General features: G+C 40.7%; 1 protein-coding gene across 1 annotated transcript; it reads right to left on the reverse strand.

Annotated features, from left to right (window-relative positions):
- Nucleotides 1-14,467: 14,467 nt before the first annotated feature.
- On the reverse strand, nucleotides 14,468-21,844 carry LOC124277735 (the record flags this gene model as incomplete). Its single annotated transcript, XM_046713461.1, has 8 exons — nucleotides 14,468-14,915; nucleotides 15,719-15,757; nucleotides 16,833-16,885; nucleotides 17,384-17,428; nucleotides 20,418-20,461; nucleotides 20,733-20,748; nucleotides 21,038-21,151; nucleotides 21,584-21,844. Coding segments are annotated over 8 exons (758 nt in total), but the record flags the coding sequence as incomplete, so codon positions are not given.
- Nucleotides 21,845-25,635: the final 3,791 nt, after the last annotated feature.

Consider the following 25,635-nt stretch of genomic DNA (forward strand, 5'->3'; position numbering starts at 1 on the left):
TTCCCCATGTGCAGCTAGTTGGGGATTTTGACCATCCCATGTCCCCGCTTGTGCAGTCTGAGCTGGGGACCTAGGCATCCCATATCCCCGGGTACCCGGTCACAGGCTTTAGGGGAGTCTGAAATCATCCGTATCCCCATTTACAGTCTGGTACGGGGATCTAACAATCCCATGTCCAGATTTGCAGTCTGGACTGGGGGATCTGACCATCCCCATATCCCCAGGTACGGTCACAGGCTGGGGGATCTAGCATCATCCCATATCCCCATGTACAGTCTGAACTGAGGCCCTGTAAGTACCCCATATCCACAGGTACAGTCTGGGCTGGGGATCTAACCATCTCATATCCCCATGTATACGGTCAGACTGGGATCTAACCATCCCATGTCCCCAGTACGGTCACAGGCTGGGGATCTATCCATCATATCCCCAGGTGCAGTCTGGGCTGGGGATCTAGCCATCTCATATCCCCATGTGCAGCCTGAACTGGGGGGATCTAGCTTATCTCTTATCCCCATGTACAGTCTGAGCTGAGGATCTAACCATCCCATATCCCCAGGTACAGTCTGAGCTGGGATCTAATCATCCCATATCCCCATTTACAGTCTGAACTGGGGATACATGCCCTTACATGTACAGGTACAGTGTTGAACTGGGGGATCTAACCATGTACATGCTCTGAGCTGGGGATCCTAACCATCCATTTCCTAGTGCAGTCTAAGCTGGGGATGTAACCATCTCCTTATCCCCAGGTACAGTTTTAGCTGAGGATCTAATCATCCAATATCCCCATTTACACAGTCTGAGCTGGGGATCTAACCATCAATATCCTCAGGTACAGCCTGAACTGGAGATGTAACTATCACATATCCCCATGCCGGCAGCCTGGAACTGGGATCTAACCATCCGCCGCATGCCCATGTACAGCCTGAACTGGGGATCTAACTCATCCCATATCCCCAGGTACAGTCTGAGCTGGGGATCTAATTCATCCCATATCCCCAGGTACAGCGATGAACTGGGATCTAACCATCCATATCCCCATGTACTAGCCTGAACTTGAGGATCTAACCATCCCATATCCCCATTAACCAGTCTGAGGCTGGGATCTAACTGATCCCAAATCCCCAGGTACAGTCAGGCTGGGGATCTAACCATCAATATCCCTGCATTTAGCCTGAACTGGGGATGTAACTATTCCATATCCCCATGTACAGCCTGAACTGGGGATCTAACCATCCATATCCCCATGTACAGTCTGGGCTGGGATCTGGCCATCCCATATCCCCATGTACAGCCTGAACTGGGGATCTACCATCCCATATCCCCAGGTACAGTCTGGGCTGGGGATCTGCTCATCCCATATCCCCATTTACAGTCTGAGCTCAGGGATCTAACCATCCCATATCCCCATGTGCAGCCTGAACTGGGGGATCTAATCCATCCATATCCCCAGGTACAGTCTGAGCTGGGATCTAACCATCCCATATCCCCATGTACAGTCTGAACTGTTTATCTAACCATCCCATGTCCCCCCATGTACAGTCTGGAGCTAGGGGTTACAACCATCCCATATTCCCAGGTACAGTCTGAGCTAGAGTCTCACCATCCCATATCCCCAGGTAGTCTGAGCTGGGGGATCTAACCATCTCATGGTGTAGCAGGTGGGGAATGGGAAGTGAGAGAACAATAGGGGGTGAAACGGTACGCTCTTACACGGTACGCTATGTGATCAGGTAGTATACAGTCACAGCGAGGACTTTCTCTGACTGTTTTGTGTCAGGTCCTGTAAGACCTCATTTCACCTGGACTCATCAGCCTGCTGTCTATAAATAGTTGGTTTAGTCACTGACTGTTAAAGGGAAAGTAAGACTCATATACAGTACATGGTATGCTTTGTATGAGTTGGGAAGGGTTATGTTTGCTTTATTGTTAACGTGTTTCCCAGTGCTGATGTGATATATACCTGCAGATACTGTATTGGACGGGAGCAAGTTATGGAGGTGAACACAGACGCTGCACAGATCTTTGTGTATATAGTCATATCTGTTACATTATTGGTGGCATGAATGTAGCGTTATATTGAGGGAGACTGGAGTTGTGGCAGTATAGTGAGGGGATTAGGCGCCTGTTGATGGATTCTGAAGTCAATGTTCAATTTTTCTTATGACTCATTGTCAGTTGTAGTGAGACGGCCTCCCAACAGACGCACTGCAATAGTAGCTGAGTAATCAGTTGTAGTGAGACAGCTTCCCAGTAGATGCATGGCAATAGTAGCGGAGTAATCAGTTGTAGTAGAGACAGGCTTCCAACAGATGCACGGCAATATAGTAGCTGAGTAATCAGTTCCTATTAGAGACGGCCTCCCAACAGACGCATGGCAATAGTAACTGAGTAATCAGTTGTAGTGAGACGGCCTCCAAACAGATGCATGGCAATAGTAGCTGAGTAATCAGTTGTAGTGAGACAGGCCTCCCAACAGATGCACGGGCAATAGTAGCTGAGTAATCAGTTCTATTGAGACGGCCTCCCAACAGACGCATGGCAATAGTAACTGAGTAATCAGTTGTAGTGAGACAGGCCTCCCAACAGATGCATGGCAATAGTAGCTGAGTAATCAGTTGTAGTGAGACAGCCTCCCAGTAGATGCATGGCAATAGTAGCTGAGTAATCAGTTCTATTGAGACAGCCTCCCAACAGATGTATGGCAATAGTAGCTGAGTAACCAGTTGTAGTGAGACGGCCTCCCAACAGATGTATGGCAACAGTAGCTGGGTAATCAGTTGTAGTGAGACAGCCTCCCAACAGATACATGGCAATAGTAGCTGAGTAATCAGTTGTAGTGAGACAGGCCTCCCAACAGATGTATAGCCAATAGCAGCTGGGTAACCAGTTGTAGGAGACGGCCTCCCAACAGATGTATGGCAATAGTAGCTGAGTAATCAGTTGTAGTGAGACGGCCTCAAACAGATGCATGGCAACAGTAGCTGGAGTAATCAGTTGTAGTGAGACGGCCTCCCAACAGATGCATGGCAATAGTGGCTGAGTAATCAGTTGTAGTGAGACAGTCCTCCCAGTAGATGCATGGCAATAGTAGCTGAGTAATCAGTTGTAGTGAGACAGGCCTCCCAACAGATGCATGGCAACAGTAGCTGAGTAATCAGTTGTGGAAGTGAGACATCCTCCAGAATGGATGCATGGCAATAGCAGCTGAGTAATCAATTGTAGTGAGACGACCTCCCAGTAGATGTACGGCAATAGTAGCTGAGTAATCAGTTGTAGTGAGACGCCCTCCCAGTAGATGCATGGCAATAGTAGCTGAGTATTCAGTTGTAGTGAGACAGGCCTCCCAGTAGATGCATGGCAATAGTAGCTGAGTAATCAGTTGTAGTGAGACAGGCCTCCCAACACATGAGATGGCAATAGTAGCTGAGTAACCAGTTGTAGTGGGCGGCCTCCGAATGGATGCACGGCAATAGCAGCTGAGTAATCAGTTGTAGTGAGACGGCCTCCCAGTAGATGCATGGCAATAGTAGCTGAGTAATCAGTTGTAGTGAGACGCCCTCCCAGTAGATACATGGCAATAGTAGCTGAGTAATCAGTTGTAGTGAGACAGGCCTCCCAGTAGATGCATGGCAATAGCAGCTGAGTAATCAGTTGTAGTGAGACGGCCTCCCCAGTAGATGCATGGCAATAGCAGCTGAGTAATCAGTTGTAGTGAGACGGCCTCCCAGTAGATGCATGGCAATAGTAGCTGAGTATTCAGTTGTAAGTGAGACAGGCCTCCCAGTAGATGCATGGCAATAGTAGCTGAGTATTCAGTTGTGAGACAGGCCCCCAGTAGATGCATGGCAATAGTAGCTGGAGTAATCAGTTGTGGTGAGACAGGCCTCCCAACAGATGCATGGGAATAGTAGCTGAGTAATCAGTTGTAGTGAGACGCCTCCCAACAGATGTATGGTAATAGCAGCTGAGTAATCAGTTGTAGGAGACAAGCCTCCCAGTAGATGTAGGCAATAGTAGCTGAGTAATCAGTTGTAGTGAGACGCCCTCCCAGTAGATGCATGGCAATAGTAGCTGAGTATTCAGTTGTAGTGAGACAGGCCTCCCAGTAGATGCATGGCAATAGTAGCTGAGTAATCAGTTGTAGTAGAGACAGGCCTCCCAACACATGAATGGCAATAGTAGCTGAGTAACCAGTTGTAGTGGAGACGGCCTCCGAATGGATGTATGGCAATAGCAGCTGAGTAATCAGTTGTAGTGAGACGGCCTCCCAGTAGATGCATGGCAATAGTAGCTGAGTAATCAGTTGTAGTGAGACAGCCCTCCCAGTAGATACATGGCAATAGTAGCTGAGTAATCAGTTGTAGTGAGACAGGCCTCCCAGTAGATGCATGGCAACAGCAGCTGAGTAATCAGTTGTAGTGAGACGGCCTCCCAGTAGATGCATGGCAATAGCAGCTGAGTAATCAGTTGTATGTGGTGAGACGGCCTCCCAGTAGATGCATGGCAATAGTAGCTGAGTATTCAGTTGTAGTGAGACAGACCTCCCAGTAGATGCATGGCAATAGTAGCTGAGTATTCAGTTGTAGTGAGACAGGCCCCCAGTAGATGCATGGCAATAGTAGCTGAGTAATCAGTTGTGGTGAGACAGGCCTCCCAACAGATGCATGGGAATAGTAGCTGAGTAATCAGTTGTAGTGAGACGCCCTCCCAACAGATGTATGGCAATAGCAGCTGAGTAATCAGTTGTAGTGAGACAAACCTCCCAGTAGATGCATGGCAATAGTAGCTGAGTAATCAGTTGTAGTGAGAGACGACCTCCCAGTAGATGCATGGCAATAGTAGCTGAGTAATCAGTTGTAGTGAGACGACCTCCCAACAGATGCATGGCAATAGTAGCTCAGTAATCAGTTGTAGTGAGACGCCCTCCAAACAGATGCATGGCAATAGTAGCTGAGTAATCAGTTGTAGTGAGACAGGCCTCCCAACACATGAATGGCAATATTAGCTGAGTAATCAGTTGTAGTGAGACGGCCTCCAAATGGATGCATGGCAATATCTGAGTAATCAGTTGTAGTGAGACAGGCCTCCCAATAGATGCATGGCAATAGTAGCTGAGTAATCAGTTGTAGTGAGACAGTCCTTCCAGTAGATGCATGACAACAGTAGCTGAGTAATCAGTTTTAGTGAGACAGGCCTCCCAACAGATGTATGGCAATAGTAGCTGAGTAATCAGTTGTAGTGAGACAGGCCTCCCAACAGATGCATGGCAATAGTAGCTGGGTAATCAGTTGTAGTGAGACAGGCCTCCCAACACATGAATGACAATAGTAGCTGAGTAATCAGTTGTAGTGAGTCGACCTCCCAACAGATGCCTGGGAATAGTAGCTGAGTAATCAGTTGTAGTGAGACAGTCCTCCCAACAGATGCATCGCAATAGTAGCTGAGTAACCAGTTGTATTGAGACGGCCTCCCAACAGATGCATGGCAATAGTAGCTGAGTAATCAGTTGTAGTGAGACAGGCCTCCCAACAGATGCATGGCAATAGTAGCTGAGTAACCAGTTGTATTGAGACGGCCTCCCAACAGATGCATGGCAATAGTAGCTGAGTAATCAGTTGTAGTGAGACAGGCCTCCCAACAGATGCATGGCGATAGTAGCTGAGTAATCAGTTGTAGTGAGACAGGCTTCCCAGCAGTTGCATGGCAATAGTAGCTGAGTAACCAGTTGTATTGAGACAGGCCTCCCAACAGATGCATTGCAATAGTAGCTGAGTAATCAGTTGTAGTGAGATAGGCCTCCCAATAGATGCATGGCAATAGTGGCTGAGTAATCAGTTGTAGTGAGGTAGACTCCCAGTAGATGCATGGCAATATGGTTATATTATCAGTTGTATTGAGATAGGCCTCCCAGAAGATGTATGGCAATAGTAGCTGAGTAACCAGTTGTAGTTGGACGGCCTCCCAACAGATGTATGGTAATAGTAGCTGAGTAATCAGTTGTAGTGAGATAGACCTCCCCAGTAGATACACGCGCATGGCAATAGTGGCTGAGTAATCAGTTGTAGTGAGATAGGCCTCCCAGTAGATGCATGGCAATAGTAGCTGAGTAATCAGTTGTAGTGAGACAGTCCTCCCAGTAGACGCATGGCAATAGTAGTTGTGTAATCAGTTGTAGTTGAGACGGCCTCCCAACACATGAATGAAAGGCAATAGTAGCTGAGTAATCAGTTGTAGTGAGATGATTAGTTCTCCCAGTAGATGCATGGCAATAGTAGCTGAGTAATCAGTTGTAGTGAGACGGCCTCCCAACAGATGCATGGCAATAGTAGCTGAGTAATCAGTTGTAGTGAGACTCCCTCCCAACAGATGCATGGCAATAGTAGCTGAGTAGCCAGTTGAGATGAGACAGCCTCCCCAACAGATGCATGGCAATAGTAGCTGAGGAGTTATCAATTTGTTATGGAACTCTATTAGTTTTAAGCCCTTTTACAATGTGAAAACAGGAGGGTTATATCATACGCTATTTTTCCAGAAAAGTGTTTGTAGAACTGTTTAAGAGGCATTCTAGAAGTTGATGACAAACATGGAAGCTTAATAGATGATCAACTTCACACACAGGGTCCTAAGTTACATCAGTGATTGAAACAATGACTTAAACATCAACAAACACACTAGTAGGAGGAATGACAAGTCTTTAAGGATGCTAGGCAACGTCTTTGTTGTTAATAGGCGACATTTCTTGTTATAGATAATTGTTTTCAAGCATGAAAACTCACTGCATAAAGTATCTATACGGAAACGTCGAAAGGTGAAGTTTGTACAATACATGTTATGTTGTAAGGTTGTAACCCTAAAGTAGGGATAACGCTTCTGAGTATGTGCAGTGACACCCCTTATCTATAGTAGGGATAATGCTTCTAAGTATGTGCAGTGACACCCTTATCTAAAGTAGGATAACGCTTGAGTATGTGTGCAGTGACACCCTTATCTATAGTAGGGATAACGCTTCTGAGTATGTGCAGTGACACCCTTATCTATAGTAGGGATAACACTTCTAGCAAGTATGTGCAGTGACACCCTTATCCATAGTAGGATAACGCTAACTAAGTATGTGCAGTGACACCCTTACCTATAGTAGGGATAACACTTCTAAGTATGTGCAGTGACACCCTTATCTATAGTAGGGATAACGCTTCTAAGTATGTGCAGTGACAACCCCTTATCTATAGTAGGGATAATACTTCTAAGATATGATTGCAGTGACACCCTTATCTATAGTAGGGATAACACTTCTAAGTATGTGCAGTGACACCCTTATCTAAAAGTAGGGATAATGCTTCTGGAGTATGTGCAGTGACACCCCTTATCTATAGTATGGGATAACACTTCTAAGCATGTGCACTTGACACCCTTGTCTATAAAGTAGGGATAACGCTTCTGAGTATGCAGTGACACCCTTATCTATAGAATTCTTATTATCTGTAATATTCTTTTATAAAAGTTACATATAATGACAGCTTGGCACACTTGTTTTTATGCCTTGGACACCCAAAATGTACAACATTATCATATTTCTGCCATTGCATAGCCAAGTATCTGCCACCACACATGTTCTTGTCATGTGACAGTTGCCATGACTACCCAGTACAGGTTGTACTTGGCGAAGGAGTAGACACAAGATTTATTGACATTATATCAGGAAGAAATCCTGTCAAAGGTTTCATCTAAACAAAAGAATATTCAAAAGGGTCAGTTTCAATTTGGAGGTGTTTGATAGCAACAGGTCATAAAGTTATAGTTGAAATATTTCCTGCTGGCAGCCTGGGTCACACTGACCTGGGACAGGAAATAGATATTCTGATACAACTCATTTGCCCCGTTATATCACAGGTTTACTGAGTAACATGAACTTGTGTCAATATTCATGGCAGTCCTCAACATCCTACCCCAGAATTGTAAAATACATTATGATATTGTACATTGTTTCAATCACTGGATTGTCTGGTCAAAATTTGATTACAGACGTTATGTCATGATATAGCTGGAATAGTATGTGACATTAAAGAACGTGCACACACACACTGAGACAACACTACACAGTACATGCCTGGCTGTAATCGATCTACTGCCGGCCTGCATGTCAACACATAGCTATGGTATACAATGTTGAAGGGAGTCATGCAGAAGCACGGCTTGCGTATTTCTGACACATGAGAGAAATACCAGAGTATGCGAGATGAATACTTCTCACAAAATGCTTATAATAGACAACAGACTTGTTGGGCGGTGGGGTAGCCTAGTGGTTAAAGCGTTCGCTCGTCACGCCGAAGGCCCGGGTTCGATTCCCCACATGGGTACAACTTGTGAAGCCCGTTTCTGGCGTCCTCCGCCGTGATATTGCTAGAATATTGCTAAAAACGGCGTAAAACCATACTCAGCCAGTCAGCAACAGACGTGTCCAGCTAAGTCTATAAACCTCCATGTAATCCATATAACGGCTTTATTTCTTCACCATATCTTCTAACTTAGATTGGGGCAGTGGGGTAGCCATGTTGTCAAAGCGTTCGCTCATCACGCTGAAGACCTGGGTTCGATTCCCCACATGGGTACAATGTGTGAAACCCATTTCTGTTGTCCCCGCCGTGATATTGCTGGAATATTGCTAAAAGGGGCGTAAAACCCAACTCACTCAAACTTAGATCAACCTTTGTATACTGATATTGACCACTGTTAATATATTCACATTGCAAACTGTATTATAGGCCACAAGGCCCATATTACGAATAAAACTCTTCTGTCTGTCTGTCTGACTGCTTGTGTAGCTGCTCAGTATTGGGTGTCAAACAATGTTTGATAGCTGTGAATTTTGTTTATTGTTGCATTCAGCAATATTTTATGTACATCCCTACAACATTCATTTCTCGAATAAACATCCTCTGACCAAATTGTTGGTAATATATATAAGCTCGCCCCTTACAAGGACTGAAAATTTAAATCACAGTCCACATTACATGGTTTTGTCATTGATGTTGGAACTAAGCTCCTCTTTATTATGGAAAATACACTAATTCTTCCAATAATCAAGACCCCTGGAACACAGAAGAACAGTGACCAAAATATCATGAGCTGACTTCATGAGTCATGGCCAAAGGTTCCCAGTCATGACAACCAGCTCATCTTCAGTAAGTTCTGTGACAAAACCTGACAAATGTACACAGCTTATGATGTTCAGGCTCACCTTGTATCTCCCATTTCTGCAAGGGATGATGAGCGTGAAGTGATCATCGGATGATTATGTACAACCAGCACCGGCCCCATGCTCATTGCAAGCGTGAGTGACGACACCACGTTCAACAATATCTCAGTTACATCACAGCCTGTTGACTTATGTGGGCAGAATATGGGTTTTACACATTGTCCCCATGTTGGGAATTGAACCTGGGTTTTCTACGTGACAAGCAAATGCTTTAACCACTAGGTTACCCCATTTGTCAGGTGTAACAGCTATAAAGACATAGAGCACATGTAGCACAAACATTTCATTTATTTCGTATTAAAACAATTGCATATTAGCAAATATGAAGTAAACATAAAATTCACTAAAACCAATGCATGAAATACAAAACAAGATAAATGCATTTAATTGAGATATTGTGCAGCTTGAATATTTTAAGGTGGTTGTTCCACTGGTTCAAATTACAAATGATATCTGAAGTTGGCCAAATAACTATTAGTACGACACTACATCGGACTGGAACATTTCTGACAATCAACATATACAATCCACTGGAACATTCCTGACAATCAACATATACAATCCACTGGAACATTCCTGACAATCAACATATACAATCCACTGGAACATTCCTGACAATCCTATCAACATATACAATCCACTGGAACATTCCTGACAATCAACATATACAATCCAGTTAAAACTGCTGCGGGTAGGGGCCAAATGGATGTAGATGAATGCTGGGATAACATCATCACACAGCACAATAACTCTAGTGTGGATAGTCAGGAGTTTCAGCGTCGCTTCCTTTTGTTGATGTATTTTTAAAGAAAGTATTTACAATATAAAGATGCATATAAGATGCAAGTATCACTAACTTAGCCACATTAAAAAAAATACTGTCATTTAGGACCAGGAACAGCATGATCAAATGTAAATTCATTGACCATCAACACAATGAAATATAGATGGATTTGGCATCAAAATGATCAAATGTAAATGCATTTTACGTCCTGGGTCTGCTTGCACAAAGCCGTCTTAGCACTAGGATTAACTCCCATCCCATGACGTGGACTTCCGGGGGTCGTAGTGCTAGGATGACATTGTAGTGTAAAGCAGCCCAGATGATTAAATGTGAATGCATTTTATATCTTAAATGATCAAATGTTCATACGGCAACTCTCAACATGATCTAATGTAGATATGGTTACCCTCAACACGATCAAATGTACATATGGTTACCCTCAACACGATCAAATGTACATATGGTTACCCTCAACATGATCAAATGTTCATATGGTTACCCTCAATATGATCAAATGTACATATGGTTACCCTCTACATGATCAAATGTACACATGGTTACCCTCAACACGATCGAATGTACTTATGGTTACCCTCTACATGATCAAATGTACATATGGGTACCCTCAACACGATCAAATGTGCATATGGTTACCCTCAACACGATCGAATGTACATATGGTTACCCTCTACATGATCAAATGTACATATGGGTACCCTCAACACGATCAAATGTGCATATGGTTACCCTCAACACGATCAAATGTTCATATGGTTACCCTCAACACGATCAAATGTTCATATGGTTTCCTTCAACACGATCAAATGTTCATATGGTTACCGTCAACACGATCAAATGTTCACATGGTTACCCTCAACGTGATCAAATGTACATATGGTTACCCTCAACAAGATCAAATGTTCATATGGTTACCCTCAACACGATCAAATGTTCATATGGTTACCCTCAACACGATCAAATGTTCATATGGTTTCCTTCATCACGATCAAATGTTCATATGGTTATTCTCAACGTGATCAAATGTACATATGGTTACCCTCAACATGATCAAATGTACATATGGTTACCCTCCACATGATCAAATATACACATGGTTACCCTCAAGACAATCAAATGTACACGTAGTTACCCTCTACACGATCGAATGTACAGATGGTTACCCTCTACATGATCAAATTACATATGGTTACCCTCAACACGATCAAATGTGCATATGGTTACCCTCAACGTGATCAAATGTTCATATGGTTACCCTCAACACGATCAAATGCACATATGGTTACCCTCAACACGATCAAATGTGCATATGGTTACCCTCAACATGATCAAATGTTCATATGGTTTCCTTCATCACGATCAAATGTTCATATGGTTACTCTCAACGCGATCAAATGTACATATGGTTACCCTCAACACGATCAAATGTACATATGATTACCCTCAACACGATCAAATGTTCATATGGTTACCCTCAACACGATCAAATGTTCATATGGTTTCCTTCAACACGATCAAATGTTCATATGGTTACCCTCAACACGATCAAATGTTCATATGGTTTCCTTCAACACGATCAAATGTTCATATGGTTACCCTCAACACGATCAAATGTACATATGGTTACCCTCAACACGATCAAATGTACATATGATTACCCTCAACACGATCAAATGTTCATATGGTTACCCTCAACACGATCAAATGTACATATGATTACCGTCAACACGATCAAATGTACATATTATGGTTACCCTCAACACGATCAAATGTACATATGGTTACCCTCAACATGATCAAATGTACATATGATTACCCTCAACACGATCAAATGTTCATATGGTTACCCTCAACACGATCAAATGTTCATATGGTTACCCTCAACACGATCAAATGTACATATGGTTACCCTCAACACGATCAAATGTACATATGGTTACCCTCAACATGATCAAATGTACATATGATTACCCTCAACACGATCAAATGTTCATATGGTTTCCTTCAACACGATCAAATGTTCATATGGTTACCCTCAACACAATCAAATGTACATATGGTTACCCTCAACACGATCAAATGTACATATGGTTACCCTCAACATGATCAAATGTACATATGGTTACCCTCAACATGATCAAATATACACATGGTTACCCTCAAGACAATCAAATGTACACGTAGTTACCCTCAACATGATCGAATGTACAGATGGTTACCCTCTACATGATCAAATTACATATGGTTACCCTCAACACGATCAAATGTGCATATGGTTACCCTCAACATGATCAAATGTTCATATGGTTTCCTTCAACACGATCAAATGTTCATATGATTACCGTCAACACGATCAAATGTTCATATGGTTACCCTCAACGTGATCAAAAGTACATATAGTTACCCTCAACACGATCAAATGTACATATGGTTACCCTCTACATGATCGATAAATATGTATAGATTTCCTTCAGCTTGATTTAATGTAAATGCTTCAATGACCAATATGATCAAATTGAGATGCATCTGCCACCAGCCTGATCTAAATGAATTGCCTTTTACACCAGCATGATGACATGTAAGTGCATTTAAAACCAAACATGATGCAATGCAATCGCATTCAACGTCAACTTAATTAAAGAAAAGATATGATAAAAATGTCTGAATTTACCATGAACATGATCGAATGTCGAAGGATTTTACAAAAATGTATATGGTAGCACGATAAAATGTTAATTCATTTCCCGATGTGATGAAATTAATAGCATTTAGAATGATGATTAATGTAATTGCATTTATTATGATTGTAATCAAATGTAAATATATTTTCAACACAAGCATGATCACATGTTAATAAATTTGACCTGAACGTGCTAAGATATATATTGTGCATTTAGAGCCAACTATTATCGAATGTAAGTGCACACAGCATCAAGATGATCATCTGTAAAATGTCAATGCATTTCCACCAACATAAAAATAAAGTCCACGTAGCATTATCATCATCAAATCTGGATGCATTTAGCATGATCATACATGAATTCATTTAGCATCAGCATGATCAAATTACCATGTTTACATGTAGCTTCATCAAATGTACAGTCCGTTTGTGTCAGAAACGGACCGATGAATTGCAAATTTTATCATTGTACAAAATCGCCACATAAATATAAATAGTACACATGTTTATCATTTACTAATACCCAACAGCTTTCTTATATTTGAAAATTTTCCGGACTCCACCGAAAAAGTTCTTTAAGAAACTATCATTAAAATTTTGACACAGTTCACTATTTGTTGCGAGGGAGGAGTGCAGAGGAAGGGACAGACAGGTTTTAGAGAAGCACGTGCACAAGTGCCCACCAAGTTATTGATTCATTAGCCTGTGCTGTGCCGTTCCGTCTCCATCCTTTCTCGCACACCTGGCTGTCCCTTTCTCTGCACTCCTCCCTCGTAACAAATAGTGAACTGTGTCAAAATTTTAATGATAGTTTCTTAAAGAATCTTTTGGTGGAGTCCGGAGAATTTGTGTATTTTATCACCAATGCATGGAATAGAAAGCATAATCACAAAATAGATGTCTACGGTAGATGTTGTACATGCTAGTATGTCGCATTGACAAATGATGTTCGTCGACTATTTTGCAGTTCAATTCAACAAGAATCAAGCTTTTATGTGGTTGAACATATGATAATCCGTTTAGAAACCTTCAAAATGACTTCTTAGCCCCGGCACTCCTAAATTTGATTTCATGGATGGACAGAGATTGAATCCTGTATAAAACTACATGTGTACATCTCTTAGCAAGGGTCCTTTCACTACTAAAACACCTGTTTTATGTTTTATTCACAACTATATTTACTTTTGACGGAATTCATAACGTTAACAGCTGTGAGTCAAAATACATTGTGTCGCTGAGAATAAGCAGCCATTTAAATTATAAAATGCAACTTTGCCTTCCAAGCAGCATAGATAGGGCAGCACGAACACAACCTTGAATACAGTGGAACCAGTGTTGTGGACCCTGTTTTGACTGGTAGTACCTATGACAGTGAAAGCACCAACGGTAATCGTGCCAGTTGAAGGCGCAGTTGATATATATATATATTTCATTTATAAAATGATCATATATTAGAGATATTATTTGTGGATACCTTTCCACATAACGCTGGCAGATGAAGATTTTTATAAAGGAAACCCTGATAATGTGTGTGAATATTCTTACAGTAGTAGAGAAAGATAAACTTCCTGGAATCCTCCATGCCTGTAGTAGCACCCGTAAACCGTGGTACCCGTAGTACAAACGTACTGTTCGTACGATATTACTAAATCAGCAAAGAGTCCGAGGATTTCAGTCGAATCCATGAACCAGGTTTGCTAATCTTTAATCAGTAGGTCTTCATTTCCACCTAGTTGTGCATGGGGAACCAGTTTGATGGCCTACATGTGCAAGTTTGTCTTCTACACAGGATAATGTTAGATATAACCGTCGGCTTGACGCCATTCCGCTAGAAACTCTCGTCTGACCTCCATTGTTCCGAAAATGTAACATATTTTACGTGTTTAGTTTTGTTTTTATCTAACTACTCTTTTCAAAGCTAATGTACATTATTCCAGTACATCTTAACCCTGAAAACTAAACCTGTTTAAGTTTCGAGTGGATCTTCATTCGCAGAAGTTCTGCCCTTCCTCAACCTCCCAGAGTTTGTCCGGCAGCTGTGGCCCGGGGGTGAGGGAGAAGTCTATCTCCTCATACACCACAGGCTCCTCCTTCCTGTGCACGACGAACGTACCGTCAACCAGGGGAGGTTCCACAAGGTCAAGGTCAGCGTAGATAAGTCCATCGGCATTCTGAAAGTTAAACTAATTGATGAGTATTTTTTAATATGGATATTGGCTTATCATTTCTATGGGAAACCAGGTATTCGTTATGAAAACAGCTACAAATAGGAAGTTCGTAGTTTAACGTCAAGTCCATAAAATAACCTCGATTGCCGGACGATCCAGATATCATTTGACGTCACATTACTGAAAATCGGTGATGACAATCGGTATGTTTGTTGTGAAGTGAAGGCAAATCGGACAATCACGTAAAGAACCAAACATCGACTCCTTCGAGAGAATATTTATTGATCTGGTTTTGAATAAAACTATGAATGAGTGAATTTCGATTTACGCCGCCTTTAGCAATATTCCAGCAATATCACGGCGAGGGACACCACAAAATGGGGCTTCACACATTGTGCCCATGTAGGGAATAGCACCCGGATCTTCGGTGTGACAAGCAAACTCTTTCACCCTACCGGCCCATTAAACTATGAAAGCGATATGTTAATTCTGAGTGCCCGCTTTGTACAGTTGTTGCGGTTCTGTCGACTCTTGACGCCCTCAGTGGTGTAGTGGCTGAACAAAGGACTGATTCACTCGGATGCAGCCTACTTTCCCTGAGTGGGATATCAGTGTTATGCTCCTATATGGTAAGTTATGGGATGTAGCACTATAAACAGGGCATTACTACGGACTGATAATAGATGCTCCAACACACGCCTACACGCACCTTGCTATGTACCTGCAGTACTTTTATATAACGTCTATACCCATTTGATCGCACATGACCTTTCGGGTCACCTACGAATGAGCAGTTGAGAACTCACCCGTTCTCCAGAGTTGTTGATCAGAGCCTCTTTCTCACTCTGGAGATAAATCATATGATCAATTGAAAACATTTTACCATGATACGCATTCATGACGATGACGAACATTCCTAAAAATGCGAGACCATTCTACTCTTAACTCGCCACGATATGGCTGAAATATTGCCCATGTGACGTTAAATAGTAACTCGCTCACTCACTCACTCACTCACTCACTACCCTTAAATGTTGTAACACGGATGAAGTAATTATGCCTGTTAAACCGTGTCCAGGTCGTCGCCAATTATCTCCGACAAGAAGGCAAACTGACGTTGGACTGTCCCTAGTCACGCTCCAAATAGAGGTTTACTCCCATTAGTTAGTCATAAGAAAAGTTAGACTATTGGGTATGTCTGACAAATGGGAGGATACCAGAGCCCCATTATTTATTTACTATTTGTTGTTCGTGTACACAACCAAGAATATGTCCCAGGGAGGATAGAATGTGCAATAGACCAGTATGGCCCATCTAGTGGCAGCATGAATGCAAATATACGTGAATCAACATGTATGTCACCAAGACGGGTATCGCCCTACCTGGTGGACACACCGGATACTGACATACATACTCAAAATATTTCTGCAGACATTATGGAAATTCACCTTCAGTAAAATTCCATCAGTCTTTTATCAACATTCCAGCAATATCACGGCGGGGGACACCAGAAATGGGCTTCATACATTGTACACGTGGGGAATCGAACCCGGGTCTTCGGCGTGACGAGCTAACGCTTAGACCATTGGACCCGTGCAGATCCGGGTTAAAATTGGTCTGCAACAACCCATGCTTGTCGCAAGAGGCGACCAACGGGATCGCGTAGTCAGGCTAACTGACTTGGTTGACACATGTCATTGTATCCCAATTGCGTAGATCGTTGCCCATGCTGTTGATCACTGGATTGTCTGGTCCAGACTCGATTATTTACAGACCACCGTCATTCAGCTTGAATATTGCTGAGTGCAGCGTTAAACAACAAACCAACCAACCAACCAATGACTTTAACCACTTGGCTACCCCACCGCCCCGAAGTCATGCCATCTGCTGCTTAATGCTGTGTGCGTGATGTAAACTCACCGAGCGCGGTGCACCATACATGAGGTTCATGAACTTGACTGGCGTGTACACATCTGTGGGGCAACAACACAAGTGAGTGGAAGTGAGAAAGTTTGGGTCTAGCACCACAGTATGAAATCTTACACTGACATCATTATGTAAGCAAGCGTTAAACACAATGCGGTTTTGACACATTGAGTTGGTAAGTGAGTATGGTTTTACGCCGCGTTTAGCAATATTTCAGCTATATCACAGCAGGGGACACCACAAATGGGTTTCACACATTGTATAAATGTGGGTAATCGCACCCGGGTCTTAAGCGTGACGAGCGGACTCTTCAACCATTGGGATACCCCACCGCCTCTTGACACAATGAACACCTTTCAAATTCACAGACATCAGATTGTCGATAGTCGGCGACATTATATTGGTCCAGAATATTCCCTGAACCCTGCCTCACCCGTGCAGAAAAAATGAATAATCGGATAAGGGAAGAACTGCAGAATACAATCACGGTGTGGCGGACAGGTGATATATGATTTAATGATTTTGTTAAAGAACTATGGGTTTACCTTCACGTCTCTCCCGTCTCCTCTTGGTCACCTTGGAGTACAGATCTGTAGGACATATATAATACGGTAACAGAAGCGGCAGTTCAGATTCCCTTTTCTCAGGATTTGATTGTAAAATAGAAAAACATATTGTAAATATTTGTTGGGACAGTTTTGATTTAATACTTTTTGATCGTGTGCTATAATAGGCATTCTCGAAGTCGATGAGTAAGGGATGGTGATGATTTTAGTTAGGTGGGGGAGGCCATTGATATTGTACATGACATGCAGGGATACATGAATTCCAGGGGGGGGGAAGGGGGCATACACATTAAACATGCTTCTCTATAGAAATCATCATCACACACACAGAAACCATAAATTATGAACGGTCCCTTAAAAAGAAGAAAAAATACAAGACTCTGCATTACAACTTCCGGATTATTTCATTTAATGTACTTAACGTTTGATCCTAAACTCCTACTGACCCAGTGACAAGGAGGTGCATAATGCTATTATCGTGTTGTGTTTTTAGCAATTCCTGTCAGTCACGTGGTAATCTGAACAATACACACGTGTTGCATTACGTTGAAATATTAATCATGGAAACCCCATCGCTTGTGTATGATAACTCAGGGAAGATGTACAACAACGTCCGTGTGTAACTACTGTATGTGAATACTATCCAGTCACTTTGCCCTATACAGAATGATGTGATCGTGCTCTGTCCTAACCCCGATATGTATTTGCAGTCATGTTCGATATATTGACGTTCTATATTCTAACACCCATGTATGTCAGCAGTTAATAGTAAACGTCAGCAGTAACATGAGTGTTTCATCTGACGAAGGAGCAAGAATCAGCCCTGAAATGTTCTACAAAGAATAACAAGAAGTTGTTGTCAGAAACCTCTGCGAATGACTATAAAACTATAAAACTCCGGAGTATACCCTCTTATGTTATAGGATGGGTTGTACAGTGACAATCTGGATATGATATCGTTGATATCCTGACACCATATGTCAGTGACATATCACTGGTATGGTTGAATCTTACTGGCATAATTATCCTAGAATGTTGAAAAAAATTACCTATTATCATGACCCTCTGGAAAGTATTTAGACGCATTCTCAAACGAAAGCTAGAAATCGACTTTTTTGACGGAACAGAACAGAAGTTGTTGCTGATTGGAAACATCCTGATATCAGACAAATAACAAAGTTTACGTTTAGCCAGCCGGGCGACATGGGCAGTATATGTACTTCTCCGGATGACACGTACCATCAGACCTAGCACTTACAGTTTTCAATATCATATCATCACCTGTTCGTCTATACAGTTAAGAGACATAGGGACATGAAAAACTCGATGTAACATAGACAATAACCGAACCTGGAACGTATACACCTATAATTACTATAATTAAAACTTTGGCGATGGACTTTGCTTTACATAAAATGTACTGTTATTGCAAAGTGTGACACTCACTCACTCACTCATTTGTTGTAGTTCTATTAATCGATTCAGACTCTAGCTATATTTGTAGGACTAGATGTCGGTCTATTGATATGTATATCATTACTACAGATTTCCCAGAGAGAAGGCAGTACAGTACAAGGAAACTGATAGTTGAAATATGCTTAAGATGTATATGCACATTTATTACCATAAATAAGTTGTCAGTTTAACAAAGAAGGAAATATTTATAAAATGAAAAGCGAAACATCTTTACATGAAGAAAGCAATAAAAAAAATTTATTACAGACTTTACTGGGTGAGGTTGTTGGAGTTTGTCACAGAGTTACACGGACAGTGTTGGCCTTTGGTGATTTACCATGGTACAGAGTAACTCACATGTTCATCTGCCCCGCTACCTCGACAATGTACCATGTTACACCGTGTAACTAGTATGTCCATTAGACCGTCTTCTTGGCCAATGTACCATGTTACACCGTGTAACTAGTATGTCCATCAGACCGTCTTCTTGGCCAATGTACCATGTTACACCGTGTAACTGGTATGTCCATCAGACCGTCTTCTTGGCCAATATACCATGTTACACCGTGTAACTGGAATGTCCATCAGACCGTCTTCCTGGACAATGCAGTAGTGGGTACAACAAGGACTGGTCGGCTCGGAGTCAGTAGAATGTGTCTGAGTGGGGTATTCATGCTTCACTGCGGCATGGTATCTCAGTGAGCTAGCACTATAAAACCAGCTTAAGTCTGGGCTAGTACAAGCAGCCACACATACACACGCATGCACGTCGTCATATGAGCGAAATATTCTTAAGTACGACCTTAAACCCCATTTCACCTCACCTCACGTCCATTGATGAAGTACAATGCTGGACGGTGTAACAGCGGTTTACCGTAATAGCTTGGAGCAGCCACGCACGTTGATTATGTAACACAGTGTTACAGCTACATACAACAGCCCACGCACTAATACAGTGTACCAAAAAGCTTGGAAAAAACTACAAGTGCATGAAGCTGGCAGATTTAGCGTTGTCAGAGCAATACTGTCTTTAGCTATGGTATGAAAGAGGCGGATGTTAAAACAAGGCTGACAGATTTAGCGTTGTCAGAGCAATACTGTCTTTAGCTATGGTATGAAAGAGTCGGATGTTAAAACAAGGCTGACAGATTTAGCGTTCTCGGAGCAATACGGCATTTAGCTATGGTATGAAAGAGACGGATGTTAAAACAAGGCTGACAGATTTAGCGTTTCGGAGCCATACGGTATTTAGCTATGGTATGAAAGAGGCGGATGTTAAAACAAGGCTGACAGATTTAGCGTTCTCGGAGCCATGCGGTATTTAGCTATGGTATGAAAGAGGCGGATGTTAAAACAAGGTTGGCAGATTTAGCGTTCTCGGAGCAATACGGTATTTAGCTATGGCATGAAAGAGGCGGATGTTAACACGAAGCGTAATATGAGCAGAAGAAAACTGAAGAATTATTGAAGAAAAAAAGGAATTGAAACGATATGTTGTCACAGGGTCTCGTTTCGTTTGGTGGAGTATCGGAGACTAAGCATTGCGCTGTATACTCACGGCTCGGGTCTTGCTGGGCCTGTTCTTCATTGTCAGCATCAGCACTGCCGGAAAAAAACATAATGTAACTGATGTGTAATTTAGTCGTGCTTAGAAAATGATATCAGATATAGCTGTGAACCTGTTTGTCCATTAAGTCTGAGGTTGGCTATGGGGTGGGCCTGTGGTATAAGCATTTGTTCTAGATTTGACACCGTATGTCTGAAAGGTAAACACCCCATGGTCCTTGTCCTGATATAGTGCGAGGACTCTCGGAGTAGTGAAAACCACACACTCACTCACTCACTCACTCACTCGCCCTGACGATGTACTTACCTGCACGAATGTTCTCCTGAAATGTACATGTCGCAGTAATCAGGTTAATTTCCAAGTTTATGATCAACATTGCAATACGATGATTTTGATCTGAAATCTCGATTTTGTCAGTATATACCAGGTTAACTGGATGAATCACTGAAGGCTACCAAACGTTTGGAGAATGGTTACAGAAGCAACTAATAAATAGTACGAGATATACGAAATTACGCAATATGTTATTTTGCAGGGAAGTAATTAAGATAACATGACATTGTATAAATGTTGATACTATGTTCAGTGTTCACGTCAGCTTGACATATTACTTTTCTTGGCTCTATGTCTGTGAAGACTGATTGCGATAGCGACAGCAACGACGACGGTGATGACACACAAGACAGCAACTGTAGGCACGTTGATGCGGACGGCAGATGCGGCACCTGAAAACACTAGAAAACCAAACAATTATATTGTAAATACTGGTTCATATTGTACATGTCAGGAAACCACCACTGTGATATACAGGTCACTACAAGCTCCGACATACGCCACAAGAAAGACTCGAACAATGTTGAGGATCAAACAATGGGGCAGGTTGTATCTTCCAGGTAAGTGTGGTACAGATATCTAACAATCCAACAAACATGCCCGTACTTGCCCCACCATTGCTCGAGATGTTTATTCAGTTGGGTTTTGTTAGCTACATCGTACATTAACAACAACAAGAACATCGTCGTGGTTGTCTACGTGACCAACAGGGTTTTCAGCTCGACGTTTCTCTATGAACTGGTGCTTTATAGCCTTTTACGTAGATTGACGAACTAGTATGAAGAAAGGGAGATTGGTTTTCAGGACAAATCTGAATTTCTTACTTGGTTTATCAAGCGTCAGATTCCTTGACTTATTCCCATGTGTGTTGTTTACATGACAGGTGTACTGTCCCGATCTGTCAACAGCTGGCGTAAACAACACAGCCTCCCTGTGTCCTGTAACCAGCCTGTGTCTGGATGTGTTCCACCAGGTTACAGTGCAGGCAGGGTTACAGTCAGCGGAACATCTCACTGTGAGAGGGGCACCTGCTGCAGCAGTCACTGTACTGTTTGTTCCATTGAACAGGATCTGCTCTGGTCCATCTGGAACGGACGTCAATTACATACAATCCTCGTGTTATAACAGTGAAGTATACGGTGTTTTCAGCCTTACTGTCAATATACGTCCACAATACTGCACACATAAAACATTATTGTCAATATACGTCCAAACAATACTGCACAAATAAAACATTATTGTCAATATTCGTCCACACAATACTGCACAAATAAAACATTATTGTCAATATACGTCCACAATACTGCACACATAAAACATTATTGTCAATATACGTGCACACAATACTGCACAAATAAAACATTATTGTCAATATTCGTCAACACAATACTGCACACACAAAACATTATTGTCAATATACGTCCATAATACAGCACACATAAAACATTATTGTCAATATACGTCAACACAATACTGCACACATAAAACATAATTGTCAATTTACGCCCTCACAATACTTCACACAAAAATCATAATTGTCAATTTACGCCCACACAATACTGCACGCATAAAACATTATTGTCAATATTCGTCAACACAATACTGCACAAATAACAAACAGTAGTGTCAATATACGTCCACAATACTGCACACATAAACATTATTGTCAATATACGTCCACACAAAACTGCACACATAAAACAGTATTGTCAATAGACGTCAACACAATTCTGCACGCATAAAACAGTATTGTCACTATACGTCCATAAGTGCACACTTAAAACATTATTGTCAATATACGTCCACAATACTGCACACATAAAACATTATTTTCAATATACGTCAACACAATACTGCACACATAAAACATTATTGTCAATATTCGTCAACACAATACTGCACAAATAAAACAGTATTGTCAATATACGTCAACACAATACTGCACACATAAAACATTATTGTCAATATACGTCCACACAATACTGCACACATAAAACATTATTGTCAATATACGTCAACACAATACTGCACACATAAAACAGCATTGTCAATATACGTCAACACAATACTGCACACATAAAACATTATTGTCAATACACGTCCACACAATACTGCACAAATAAAACAGTATTGTTAATATTCGTCCTCACAATACAGCACACATAAAACATTATTATCAATATACGTCCACAATACTGCACACATAAAACATTATTGTCAATATACGTCCACAATACTGCAAACATAAAACATTATTGTCAATATTCGTCCACACAATACCGAACACTTAAAACATTATTGTCAATATACGTCCACAATACTGCACACATAAAACATTATTTTCAATATGCTTCCACAATACTGCAAACATAAAACATTATTGTCAATATACGTTCACACAATACTGCACAAATAAAACATTATTGTCAATATTCGTTCACACAATACTGCACACATAAAACATTATTTTCAATATGCTTCCACAATACTGCAAACATAAAACATTATTGTCAATATACGTTCACACAATACTGCACAAATAAAACATTATTGTCAATATTCGTTCACACAATACTGCACACATAAAACATTATTGTCAATATACGTCCACACAATACTTCACATATAAAACATTATTGTCAATATACACCCACAATACTGCACACATAAAACATTATTGCCAATATACGTCCAAACAATACTGCACAAATAAAACATTATTGTCAATATTTGTCAACACAATACTGCAAACATAAAACATTATTGTCAATATACGTCAACAATACAGCACGCATAAAACATTATTGTCAATATACGTCAACACAATACTGCACACATAAAACATAATTGTCAATATACGCCCACACAATACTTCACACAAAAATCATTATTGTCAATTTATGCCCACACAATACTGCACGCATAAAACATTATTGTCAATATTCGTCAACACAATACTGCACAAATAAAACAGTATTGTCAATATACGTCCAAAATACTGCACACATAAAACATTATTGTCAATATACGTCCACAATACTGCACACATAAAACATTATTGTCACTATACGTCCACACAATACTGCACACATAAAACATTATTATCAATATACGTCCACAGTACTGCACACATAAAACATTATTGTCAATATACGTCCACAATACTGCAAACATAAAACATTATTGTCAATATTCGTCCACACAATACCGAACACTTAAAACATTATTGTCAATATACGTCCACAGTACTGCACACATAAAACATTATTTTCAATATGCTTCCACAATACTGCAAACATAAAACATTATTGTCAATATACGTCCACAATACTGCAAACATAAAACATTATTGTCAATATTCGTCCACACAATACCGAACACTTAAAACATTATTGTCAATATACGTCCACAATACTGCACACATAAAACATTATTTTCAATATGCTTCCACAATACTGCAAACATAAAACATTATTGTCAATATACGTTCACACAATACTGCACAAATAAAACATTATTGTCAATATTCGTTCACACAATACTGCACACATAAAACATTATTTTCAATATGCTTCCACAATACTGCAAACATAAAACATTATTGTCAATATACGTTCACACAATACTGCACAAATAAAACATTATTGTCAATATTCGTTCACAGAATACTGCACACATAAAACATTATTGTCAATATACGTCCACACAATACTTCACACATAAAACATTATTGTCAATATACACCCACAATACTGCACACATAAAACATTATTGCCAATATACGTCCAAACAATACTGCACAAATAAAACATTATTGTCAATATTCGTCAACACAATACTGCAAACATAAAACATTATTGTCAATATACGTCCACAATACAGCACGCATAAAACATTATTGTCAATATACGTCAACACAATACTGCACACATAAAACATAATTGTCAATATACGCCCACACAATACTTCACACAAAAATCATTATTGTCAATTTACGCCCACACAATACTGCACGCATAAAACATTATTGTCAATATTCGTCAACACAATACTGCACACATAAAACAGTATTGTCAATATACGTCCACAATACTGCACACATAAAACATTATTGTCAATATACGTCCACACAATACTGCACACATAAAACAGTATTGTCAATATACGTCAACACAATTCTGCACACATAAAACAGTATTGTCAATATACGTCCATAAGTGCACACTTAAAACATTATTGTCAATATACGTCAACAATACTGAACACATAAAACATTATTTTCAATATGCTTCCACAATACTGCAAACATAAAACATTATTGTCAATATGCGTCCACAATACTGCACAAATAAAACATTATTGTCAATATACTTCCACAATACTGCAAACATAAAACATTATTGTCAACATGCGTCAACAATACTGCAGACATAAAACATTATTGCCAATATACGTCCAAACAATACTGCACAAATAAAACATTATTGTCAATATTCGGCAACAAAATACTGCACACATAAAACATTATTGTCAATATACGTCAACACAATACTGCACACATAAAACATTATTGTCAATATACGCCCACACAATACTTCACACAAAAATCATTATTGTAAATTTACACCCACACAATACTGCACGTATAAAACATTATTGTCAATATTCGTCAACACAATACTGCGCAAATAAAACAGTATTGTCAATATACGTCCACAATACTGCACACATAAAACATTATTGTCAATATACGTCAACACAATACTGCACACATAAAGCATTATTGTCAATATACGTAAACACAATACTGCACACATAAAACATTATTGTCAATATACGTCCACACAATACTGCACACATAAAACAGTATTGTTAA

This window comes from Haliotis rubra, unplaced genomic scaffold, assembly GCF_003918875.1.
Source record: "Haliotis rubra isolate DU_JTF1 unplaced genomic scaffold, ASM391887v1 Scf2265, whole genome shotgun sequence".
Taxonomy (NCBI): domain Eukaryota; kingdom Metazoa; phylum Mollusca; class Gastropoda; order Lepetellida; family Haliotidae; genus Haliotis; species Haliotis rubra.